Source organism: Zootoca vivipara, chromosome 2 (assembly GCF_963506605.1).
Source record: "Zootoca vivipara chromosome 2, rZooViv1.1, whole genome shotgun sequence".
Lineage (NCBI taxonomy): Eukaryota > Metazoa > Chordata > Lepidosauria > Squamata > Lacertidae > Zootoca > Zootoca vivipara.
In genome coordinates, this window is record NC_083277.1 from 12385968 (window position 1) to 12398000 (window position 12033).

A 12033-nucleotide genomic window follows, 5' to 3' on the forward strand; every position below is an offset into this window, starting at 1 on the left:
CCGGAGTGGGTTACAACACTAAATCACAGTGTTAAAAACAGCTTTAGACACCTCAACATCACAAAAGTAAGATGGTTCCTAGAAATATATACCTCAAATGTATATTTGGCCCTCCAGACACGGAACTGTAGGTAATGTGGTCTTCCATCGGAGACTGTCCAATTGGATCAAAATTCAATCACAGAGGCCATAACGGGTGTTGCCCATTCAGAGCACATTGCACTGCTCCTCTGTCTAGTTTTGCTGGTTCCCAGGCTGATTCTGAGCTCTGAACGGTTTCTTAGGGCCCTGGTTCCACTTGTCATCTGATACGTGAACGTCTCCCGGGATGTGCAATGGTAATGCCTGCATGGGCACCGTGGGAATTTTTGTTCTTGGTGTTGTGGGGGAGGGGTACAAAGTAAAACTCTTAAAAGGGGGGGAGCAGGCTAATTTCTTACCAACAATGAGAAGCTCAGAGGCAGAGCATTTGCCTTGCAAAGAAGAGGTTCCAGGTTCAATTCCTGGCATTGCTAGGTAGAGATGGGGGGAAACTCCTGCAAAAAAACAAAACCCTGGAGAGCTGCTACCAGTTAGTGTAGACCATAATAATAATATTATAATAATATTTTTTTTAAAAAAATTTATACCCCGCCTATCTGGCTGGGTTTCCCAGTGTAAGGCAGTTCCTATGTCCCTAATTGTATCTGAGCATTTTTGTCCCATATCCTGGGTTCTACTAATTCTAGATTATTATTTTTAATGAAAGCTGAGAATGTGGGGATTATGTTTCATCTGGGGCAGGAGGTCACTGCCCCCCTTGCCCTCCCAGTGGACACCCATGTAAATATCTGTCTCCCTCCCAACTTCACTGAAGGCTGTAAAGATTAATTGACAGTATACAAGCACATATTTATTTGGTAGTTTTAACCTTCTGTTTTAACCTGCTGATGATCTTTAACATTTGTTTGCTTTCACGTTGTGTTTTGATCTTATTTTGTTGAAAGCTGCCCTGTGGACATTTTGCCAAGAAAGTAGGGTAGAAATAGAGAAAGTTATATTGAAAGATGTGAGATAGCTTTCCTGGTACTTTCCGATATATTCCAAGTAAGGAGCTTACTCTTTCATTTTATTTACTATGAACCTTTAAGGAAAGGGAAGGTGAGAAATCAAACAAAATCCCTCTTTTTTTAAAAAAAGAGGGGGCACCCGGACTTGAACCAGGGACCTCTTGATCTGCAGTCAAATGCTCTACCGCTGAGCTATACCCCCGACACATAGACATGCCTCACCTGAAGCTTAGTTATGGATACTGGTTTTGCCACATTGTTCTCTGCCATATATTTATGAGTAATTGCTTTTGAATATTCCATCTGCAGGGAATCTTCCCAGAGCAGCTTTGCTGGTAGGCAACAAACCCCATGCATAGCAAAGGGTTTTGGAGCATATTCCAGAGCACAGCCTCTGTTGACACAGAGCATGGACCACACACCTATGTTTGTTTGCCTTCCATTTGCAAGTGGAGAATACACCCAACACTTCCTGTAGCCACACATTATTAGCAGTGGAATCTCCTGTACCGGTGTTACTGATTTTGTTAAGAAAAGAGCAAAAGTGTCAAGACCTCCAACTCCCCCCCCCCCCCCGGAACCTGAAGAACCATAAAAACGGTAGAGCTGAAAGGGACTCTAAGGGCCATCTAGTCCAACCCCCTGCAATGCAGGAATATGCAGCTGTCCCATAAAGGGATCGAACCTGCAACCTTGGTGTTATCGGCGCCATGCTCAATCCAACTGAGCTATCCAAGGATGAAGCATCTCCCAGACCTCACAATCGGCTCAGAAAAAAGTAGGACAGTAGCTAAGTATTTTGCTTCTTTTTGAGAGTTTTCAAAATTCATCGGCGAGCTGGTTTCCCCTCAACTCTCGCCAGGTCAGACAAGGACAGGGGCTTGTCCTCACAGTCACACCAGGCCTCACACAGTCACATCTCCATGGGGCCAACCCTACTGTTAGGTGAAAGGAGGTATGCCTCAGGCAGCTGCTTTTGGGTGTCATGAGAGGGACATTATTTTTATAGCCTTACTGCTACGGAGAGGCACTGGGGAATTTTCTGCCACAGAGGCCAACATAAACTCAGCCAGATGGACAGATGATGATAATAATAATAATAATAATAATAATAATAATAATAATAATAATAATAATAATGGCCAGCCCTTCAGGGCTATGTGCCTTGACATGTGGGGACATCGAGTTGCTGCTCCAGTTCGGACAGCAAAATATACAGTCATACCTCATGTCGTGTCCACTTCATGTCACGTCTTTTCACGTTAACGTCCAGTGGCAACCCGGAAGTACCGGAATGGGTTACTTCTGGGTTTCGCCGCTCGCGCCTGCGCCAAAGCGCCAAATTGGGCCGCTCACCTGCGCAGACACAGTGCTTCAAGTTGCGGGCATTTCACGTTATGGGCGGGCCTCCAGAACGGATCCCGTCCGTAACATGAGGTACCGCTGTATTGGTATCGCTCAGATGTTCAGTTCAATGACAAAATTACCTGCCAAAGTATTTCAAAATTTTACCCACAAGGGGCGGCTTTGGGGACTGGAAGAACCAAAAATATAAAAGGTGTTTTCTCCCCCCGCCCGCCCCCCACACATAAGGGAGCACTGGACTTGAACGAGGAATATGGGGCCTGTCCTATCCCTTATTGCCATATTTTCCAAAGGAAAAACAATTATACATTTTAACTAACCTGAAACACTGGGGCTAGGGAAGGATAAAAAATGCAAATTCCTCCAAAAAGAGGGGGCACCCGGACTTGAACCAGGGACCTCTTGATCTGCAGTCAAATGCTCTACCGCTGAGCTATACCCCCAGTACAATTGTTCCTTCCCAAGAAGCCATCACAAGGATACAGGTTTGGTCACCCGGTCCACTTTGATCTGCTGCCAGCAACAGGTTTATTAACTGCAGGGATAGCTGTGGTTAATTGCCACCCACCCACTTTGTAATTATACTTTGTTTTACATCACGCTTAACTAGTTCGGTGTCCGGGTGAGCTCATTTCTAAACACCATGACTCAGCCTGAAGCAGTTGTGCAACAACCCAGATTCAAGCCAGGGATGTGTTCACACGAACAGCTTAAATAAGACCTGCTGCTGCAGGATTAACACGGCGTGGCGAACTACAACTCCCACAACACCTGACCACTTGGGCTGATGGGAGTTGGGAGTTCATAAAACTCTGGGGGGCCAAAGGTTCTCCCTGGATGAACAGAACCCATCTGGCTAGGTTTCCCCAGTCACTCTGGGCGGCTTCCAACAAAATATTAAAAATACAACAAAACATCAGACACTAAAAACTTCCCTAAACAGGGCTGCTTTCAGATGTCTTCTAAAAGTCAGATAGTTGTTTATTTCCTTGACATCTGGTGGGAGGGCATTCCACAGGGCGGGCGCCACCACCGAGAAGGCCCTCTGCCTGGTTCCCTGCAACCTCACTTCTCGCAGGGAGGGAATTGCCAGAAGGCCCTCGGAGCTGGACCTCAGAAGTGGGTTGTGCAGGGGGAACATAACCTGAACAGCCTAAAGCCAAGGCAGCTTCCCACCAACTCTCAAAATTCCCCACCCATCTTGAGTATCCTTCCATCCCCCACCCACTGCCCCCTTCCTTACCTCAATTGTCCTTTCCACTCATTAAAATCCTGCTTCGGCAACACGACAGCAGGGCTCGAGTGAACAGCCAGTGGCAGGCGGCTTTCCAGGTAGGCTGACTGAACCCACCAGTCTGTGATCTGGAATGAATAGGATACAGTTAGAATATTTGGAGGACAAGGGAATACAACACTTCTCTCTGCCCTGATGTGTCACCCCCAGGGCTTTTTTTCAAGAGGAAATAATAGGAACTCAGTTCCGGCACCTCTCAGGTGGGCGCCATAGCCACTGAGGTGTTCATGGTGAGTCTTCTAAACCACTGAGCCTCTTGTGTTTGCCGATCGGAAGGTCGGTGGTTTGAATCTGCTCAATGGCAATGAGCTCCCATTGCTCTGTCCCAGCTCCTGCCAACCTAGCAGTTCAAAAGCACGCCAGTGCAACTAGATAAATAGGAACCACTGTGGCGGGAAGGTAAACGGTGTTTTCGTGCGCTCTGGTTTCTATCACGGTGTTGCGTTGTGCCGAAGCGGTCTAGTCATGCTGGCCACATGACCCGGAAAGCTGTCTGTGGACAAATGGTGGTTCCCTCGGCCTGAAAAGCGAGATGAGCGCCGCAACCCCATAGTCGCCTTTGACTGTAGACTTAACTGTCCAGGGGTCCTTTACCTTTTTCTAGAAAAACAGCACTGGACTTCCCCATCCCCCAAGTGTCTTTCACAGCTCATTTATGATAGGTTTTGTGAACCTTTGTTTCTCCAGATGTTGCTGAACTACAACCCCCATCCTTCCTGGACATTGGACATGCTTCCTGATGGAAGTTGTAGTTCAGCAACATCTGGAATGCCAAAGATACCCCACACTTCATCTGGTTTTTGGTTGGCATCCCTCTGTCTCGGGAGACAATGGAGGAGTGTGCAGCGCCTGCTGTGGCTGTAGAGCCCGATGCAAAAGAGACATGTTTTGTTGCAGCCGGGGCAGGAGAAGGCGGCCGGTTGTGCTGCTGCAGATGCACCATGGCATTTCTTCTCTCTGCACTTCTCCGGCCATTCCTCCTCCGGTCACTGCTATGGATGCCCACAGCCTGACTGCCTGTTTCCAGGTGCTGCACCTCAATCTACTGTTATTATTTATTTGTGCACGGATTTTCATGTGCATAGCGCTTCACAGAGCACAACAGGGCAGGTCTCTGCCCCAGAGAGCTTACAATCTAAAATCTGGCACAGGTGGAACGGAGGAAGGGAAAGAAACAGGAGGAGGGGTTAAAGCAGGAGAAGAAAAACTGCAAGCTAAACTTTATGTTAAGTGTTGTGAGTAGCAGCTGGTGTTGGGAGGAAGGCAAGGAGCCCAATGGCAGGCGAGAAGGGAGTCTTCTCAAAGGCTTATGGGCGCTTACCCAGTTTCAGGAAGGAGGGTCATGGCTCTGACAAGTCCCTAGAGTCCTCCTTCCTGAAGCTGGGCAAGTGCTTACCGGGCTTTGGGACTGAGTTTTGAAGGCTCTAGGACCCTGCCACAGCCTCACGCCTCCTTCCCAAAGCCCAGCTTCAGCCAGAGCCACAAGGGCTGGAAGGAGGGCGTCAAATGGCCTTGCACAGGCGGCAGATTACCAAGGTCTGCTCCTGGGCCATACCCTGTCCGTCCTTTAAAACAGCCATGTCTTTCTCCAAATAATTATGGGACCTGTAATTTGTTATTTAGGGTCCCGGGGGCTGTTAGGAGACCCCGATTCCCCTCCCAGAGCTACAACCTCCTGCGTTCCCAGTGACTGTGAAACCACTCTGGAAACAGTGTTGCTGTTGTTTAAATTTGTGTACCGCCCTATACCTGTAGATCTCAGGGCAGTTCGCAGCATAAAATTACAAATTATATACAGTGGAACCTCTGTTTTCAAACACAACCCATTCCAGAAGAGCGTTCAGCTTCCGAAACATTTGAGAACTGAGAGGCAATAGGCGGTCGGCAAAACCCGCTGAGAAAATTGAAAAACACGCAGCAGAAGCTCTTCATCTTCTGAGGTGCGTTTGAAAATGGAAGCAATTACGCTCGAAAACCAAGGTGTATAATGAAGCTGTAGCTCTGCGAGCAGCTTAGCATCTCTCACTTCCCAGAATCCCTTGGGGGGGTGAGCCATGGCTGTTTAACGTGGTAGCATAGCACATTCAATGTATGCCGTGAATTTGCCCTAAGAGCTCTGCTGGGAAAGCCCCACTGCCACCGGCAGCTTCTTCCTGCTTTGTGGGGTCTCTCCGCAGAGCCCCGGATCCCCCTTCCTTACCCAGTTCTCCATGCGGTCCGCCCGGCGCTGCAGCCGTGCTTGGAGCCTCTCGCCATCTCCGCCAGGCACCACGAACTCAGCCAGCAGCTTCTGCGTATGCTCCAGCTCCTCTGGGCTCACCAGCGGCTCCAGGGAGCGCAGGTACCGGGCCGTGGTCTCCGCCAGCGACGGCAGGGGCTGGCGAGGGAGCGAGAAGGACGAGGCATGCCTGCAGTGGAGTGTCTGGAAGGGAAGAAAGGGCAGAGTCAAAAGAACAGTCACTCCCACTCAACCAGGGTCAGAAATTCCCCAGCAGCCACAAGGAGATCTCCATCTGGCTGGCCCCTTCAGCTTCCTTAAGCAGGTCGGCAGAAGGCCTTATTTATTGCATTTATAGCCCAGCTTTTTCTCCAAGGAGTCTACGGTTCACACACCCCTTCCTCAGTTAATCCCCGCAACGACCCTGTGAGGTAGGTTAAGAGGCTGCAACTGTCTCCAAGGTCACCTAGTGAGTTCATGACTGAGTGGGGATTTTAACCCTGATCTCCCAGGTCCTGGTCTGACACTTTAAGCACTACGCCAGTGTTTCCCAACCTTGTGCCTCCAGATGTTTTGAGACTACAATTCCCATCATCCCTAGCTAGCAAGACCAGTGGTCAGGAATGATGGGAATTGTAGTCCGAAAACAGCTGGAGGCACAAGGTTGGGAAACACTGCACTACGCTGGCTTCCTAGAATGCTTCCAGATCTGAATTTTTTAAATTGATGCTTGAATTTGATTTTTTTTTGGGTTGCTTTATTTGATGTTTTAATGTATGTGTTCTAAGCTGAATTGAATTCTTTTTTGGGGGGGTCCATCCTCCTCCCAAAAAGCTCAACAACTCTGGCTCCACCCACCCCATGCACGCTCCTCCTCCCTCCAATGACAATGGGTAGATCACTGCCAGTTTTGTTAATATTGGGAGTAGATCGCAGTCTCTTGGGAGTGGGACGTGCCTGCGGTATAGAAACGAAATGAAAAATACTAACAACAATAAGAAATTTCACTGTAAAAAAAAAAGGCACCGAGACATTCCATCACGGTGACCGTGATCTACGTTTAAGGTGCTGTTTGGCGATTAGCTTCTATATCTGAGTTTCTATCGCTGCACTCAACAAATATCTCCAATGGCTGCTGAGATTTCCCCAAGGGCAGATTCCCACAAACGGGTTTTAATTGAGCCGCCTTTGTGTGCTGCCGACCCGAAAGGACAACACATGTAAAAAATCCTGCCTCTGGCCCTTCACCTCAATAATGCATGGCTCTGCCCTCAGCATCTATGCACGGCACAAACAATAATGGCTGCTTTCAAATGAGTCCTGTGCAGAGGAAGCCCATTTAAAATAATGGTCCTACGTCAGTCATGACCACTAATTTCAATGGGTCTACCCTGAGTTTGACCAAGGCCCCCTCTGCATTATACAGCAGTAGCATACCACTTTAAACAGTCATGGCTCCCCGCCCTCTTCCTCAAATAATCCTGGGAACTATGGTTTTGTTAAGGGAGTTCAAAGGTGTCAGGGTGGCCTCAGAGAACTACAATTCCCAGAGTCCCCCGGGAAGAGGGGTTGCTTGCTAAACCTCTGTGAGTTCCACCCTTTACAGTGCTACAATTCTCAGCATCCTTAACAAACTACGGCAGGCATCCCCAAACTGCGGCCCTCCAGAAGTTTTGGCCTACAACTCCCATGATCCCTAGCTAACGGGACCAGTGGTCAGGGATGATGGGAATTGTAGTCCAAAACATCTGGAGGGCTGAAGTTTGGGGATGCCTGAACTACAGTTTCCTGGAATCTTTATGGGGGGGGGGGTTAAAATGAGTAGACTGTAGATTAAATAAACGGGGAGGAATGTGGGCACACATTCTTAGACGTCTGGTTATAGTGAGGAGTAGTGTGCAGTTGGGACGCGGGTGGCGCTGTGGGTTAAACCACAGAGCCTAGGGCTTGCTGATCAGAAGGTCAGCGGTTTGAATCCCCATCACAGGGTGAGCTCCCATTGCTGGGTCCCAGCTCCTGCCAACCTAGCAGTTCGAAAGCACGTCAAAGTGCAAGTAGATAAATAGGTACCACTACAGCGGGAAGGTAGACGGCATTTCCGTGTGCTGCTCTGGTTCGCCAGAAGCGGCTTTCTCATGCTCACCACATGACCTGGAAGCTGTATGCCGGCTCCCTCGGCCAATAACGCGAGATGAGCGCCGCAACCCCAGAGTCGGTCACGACTGGACCTAATGGTCAGGGGTCACTTTACCTTTAAGAGTTCATTGCCTCTGATTGCCAGTTTCTTGGGAACACAGGTGGGAAAACATTATTGTCCTCATGTCCTGCCTGTGGTCATTCTATGGCAGTGGCATTGTCTGTCCGGCCACTGTGGCAACAGGATGTTGGGACTAGATCGGGGCTGAGAAATTTCGCCACCCAGAGAGGGCAAATTCCAGGGGTCACATTCCAAAGGCAAAAGTGTTCCAGGAGCAGCTGCTTAAATTTACCATTGTGCAGTTGGGTACAAAAGTGACAGTGACACAAAGCCAGGTGTTTCTGCACTCCCCCAAACTCTTCATCCAGACAAGCAAAACACAGGAGGAGGGCCAGTGAGAAGGCACGGCTTGGTGAAGAGACCCAAGGGCCCGAAAATGAGGCTTGGAGAACTGCATTTAGCAACTGTGCCTGAGGTTCCCCATTCCTGGACTAGACAGGCCTAGCAGGAATCTTTGGGTGACTAAAAACCACATTTTTAAAGCACCGCGATTGGTAAACTGCATTTCCCAGGATTCTTGGGGTGCTGGTGGAATGTGCTTTAAACGCAGGTTGCATGCGCCACCTTCCGACACACAAAGCCAATGGCGGAGCAGGAGGAACTGGAAAAAGAGGTGGCACCATGTTCAGAGAGGCAGGATCGCAAATGGCTGTGTTTTGTTTTTTAAAACAAGAGTTTTGCGGTTTTGCTCTGTCTGGCGCGGCCCCACCCATTTGTACCCTAAGGGCCTCTCTCCACCCACTGCAGTGTTTCTCCGTGCCTCTCCACTCTCACGGGCGCTGCGATCATTTGAAGGCTAAACTCGTGGCAACTTCCCCCTCGTGGCAACTTTTCCCCCTTGCAGGCGGACGCTCGCCATATGGAAGCCCCGAGGGCGCGCACGCTTAGCAAAACAAACAGCGCTTGCTCGAGGGGCGATTCCCTCCCTCTGCCGCCCACTATCAAATGTGGGGTTTTTTTTGGGGGGGGGGGAGGGCTGGGTGCCGGGTTCTCCATTTCCCAACTCGATCCGATCCCGTGCATAGGCTTCCTCGCGAGGAGAGAGTCGTCGTCGTCGTCCCTCCGAGCTCCTCGGGATTTCCTACCCAAGTCTGCGCGCAAGGACGATCCCCAACCATCGCCCCTTCCCCATCTTGCAGACGCGGCTCCCTGCACGTCCGCACGCGGGCAGCGTGTTTGCAAAACAACGGGCTCCGCCCACGCTCGTTGGGATCGCACGCATCTCTCTCTTTAAAAAAAAAAAAAAAGCGAGGCTTTCCACTCACCGCGGATCTCAGTCCCGGGGGTTTCGTGCGGCCCCAGGCCCGCCACATCAGCCTCCACCTGCCCATCGCCGGAGTCCCATGCGCCCTCCTGAGCAGCTATGGGGTTCGCGGAGCTGCCTTAGGGGGCGGAGGGAGGGTTTAGGTGGGGGCGAGGCAGGAGGGCTGATTGACCCGGGTGCAAATATTTGTCATTTCCTGAAAGGGAGGGAGGAAGAGGATGATTGGGAAATGGGGGTGGGGCTTTCTCCTCGTGCCCCCCCCTCCCCACACCAAATGCATCTGCTAAGGTCCCGGGATTTGCTGTGCATTTGATCTCGAGCCGTAACACAACTGGCGTTTTTGCTGCAAGGGGAAAGAAGTTTTTGTCCGCGAAGGAACGGAACGTGTTGCAAATCTCTTCCAGCGACAAAAGAATGTTGCAGGCGGGGCTTCACATTGTAGCTGCAAGAGGATGCGAAATTGGCTTTGCAACCTTTTCCTGGGATACATCGTGAACACAGCGCGTCGCTGAATTAAGTTCCCAAGCTTGTATTTATCTGGGTGCAGAATATTCAGGTTCGCATAATTTTAATTGTACGCTGCCTTTTCGTAGTTAAAACCATGCTCAGACGGCTTACAACATGGGGGGGGGGGACAAATATGATTACAACATAGCAAAAGAAGTGATAAACAATAAATAAAACATCAAAAAAATGTGCAACCGATTTGTGCAATTCCCACATAAATTGTAAGACATAAAATAAAGATACAAAAAAATAATAATATCAAAAACAGCAACAACCCCACCCCAACAAAAAAAAACTCTTAAACAATACCCTAGCCCAAGAATCTGTTCAGCAGCCTCAGCTTTTGCAGCTGGAGTCAGTCCAGGCCCCACCCTCACAGGCCAGGCAGAAAAGGGCAAGGATAACAGGTCTCCCAGGCGGGACTCTCATACAGGATGGTCTCCACAGATACCAGCAGGTGAAGCTTTCAATAGCGTGGAGATATTATAAGCATCATCATTGTGTGAACCGCCCTGACCTCTGGGTATAGGCAGTATATAAATTAAATAAATAAATAAATACTGATCACTCCTCCAGATCAAGCTGCAATATGAAGGCATAGCCACAAGGGCCCATTGAAAAGCTCAGATCTTGCCCTTAAACCAGTTTTGGAGAAGCTGAGTCAGAGGAACATTTTATATTTTTTATTTTGTTCCTGTGTCTGGCAGTATAAGGATATACTACTTCAATTTTCCAGAGGCTGTACATGACTAAACTTTGAACCATCCTTAATTTTTGAGAGGCAAAATGTGGCTTGGTGGAATGAGGGGGGGGGGAACGGCAGCTAAGTTTTTTTTTTTGTGTGTGTGTGTGTGTGTGTATACATACACATACACATACATACAGTGGTACCTTGGTAGTCAAACGGCTTGGCTCCTGAACAAATTGGCTCCCGAATGCCACAAACCCAGAAGTGAGTGTTCCAGTTTGCGAATGTTTTTCAGAAGTTGAACGTCTGACACGGCTTCTGATCAGAAGCTGCATCTTGGTTTTCAAACCGTTTCAGGAGTCGAACGGACTCTGGGAATGGATTAAGTTTCTAGAACCAAGGTACCACTGTATGTATATATGTGGCAAGATCTGTGCTTTCCAACGGGTCCTTGTGGCCATGCTTCAAACTGCAGCCCTGCAAATGCAAGTAGGAAAAACTCATTCATCTACTAATTACTGTACTTTGTATCTGGCTCACATAAAAGGTCAAAAGAGGGAAGAGCTGTAGTTCAGTGGTAGAGCTACCGGTACTACCTTGTATGCAGAAGTTCCCAGGTTCTGTTCAGATTTCTCTTAATTGGTTCTCTGGGAAACAATCAGACTCTTGCTTCTCAAACTAATAACTCTGGGAGTCAATTAAGACTGGGCAGAAAGCCAAGTTCTGCCAGAGACATAGCAACTACTCTCTCATTGGTTGAAGGTCAGCACTGAACTCTGTTATTAAGGATTGCTAGCACATTTGTTCTGTGTGGTGGTGTAGGTGAGAGTTAGAAGGAGACGTGCTGTATCAGATGGTTGTGTGTGTGAGAGAGAGTAAGGATTTATTTTGCTTTGCTTTGTATATAGAAACACTGCTTTTCTTTTATTTAATAAATCCTGTATATAGTTATTCTGCATCCAGACGTCTAGTCATTGAAACCTCTGGAAGCTTCCGTGTTGTGCAGCGATTCTCTGCTATGTTTGGGCTAAAGCCGCTAGAGCTACGCCTGACACTTTATCAAAATTCTAAGAGTTCAATCCCCAGCACCTCCAGGGGAGATTTGGAGAGAACCTTGCCTGAAACCCTGGAGAGCTGCTGCCAGTCAGTGTGGACAATGCTAAGGTACATGAACTGATGCTCTGCTTCTGATGTTCCTTTAAAAAAGTACCATTTAAAAACTGAAAAGTTGCAATTCTGCTTGAGGCAGTGAAATGTGTTAGTAAATGTTCACAAGCAACAGAGAGGTGATTAAAAAAAAACCCATCTCGCCTGCAGTCTCGGGAAAAAAATGGGCCATACACCTTTATAAGAGACAATGTGGTTAGAACAATTACAGGGCAATGCTATGC

The 12033-nt window shown here is 48.6% G+C and overlaps 1 protein-coding gene and 2 non-coding genes across 3 annotated transcripts in view; all 3 read right to left on the bottom strand.

Moving 5' to 3' along the window:
- The window catches only part of LOC118081028 (carnitine O-acetyltransferase), a 40924-nt gene extending 31287 nt beyond the window's left edge, over positions 1 to 9637 (bottom strand). Inside the window, exons 1-3 of the mRNA XM_035107123.2 lie at positions 9449 to 9637; positions 5909 to 6130; positions 3658 to 3776 (exon numbers count right to left, since the gene is read on the bottom strand). Of these exons, the coding sequence (XP_034963014.1) occupies positions 3658 to 3776; positions 5909 to 6130; positions 9449 to 9514 (407 nt within the window). The 5' untranslated portion in view covers positions 9515 to 9637. The remainder of the gene's footprint in view (positions 1 to 3657; positions 3777 to 5908; positions 6131 to 9448) is intronic.
- On the bottom strand, positions 1180 to 1251 carry TRNAC-GCA (transfer RNA cysteine (anticodon GCA)). Its single transcript has one exon. It is a non-coding gene; the product is annotated as a tRNA-Cys (tRNA).
- TRNAC-GCA (transfer RNA cysteine (anticodon GCA)) lies at positions 2786 to 2857 on the bottom strand. Its single transcript has one exon. It is a non-coding gene; the product is annotated as a tRNA-Cys (tRNA).
- Positions 9638 to 12033: the final 2396 nt, after the last annotated feature.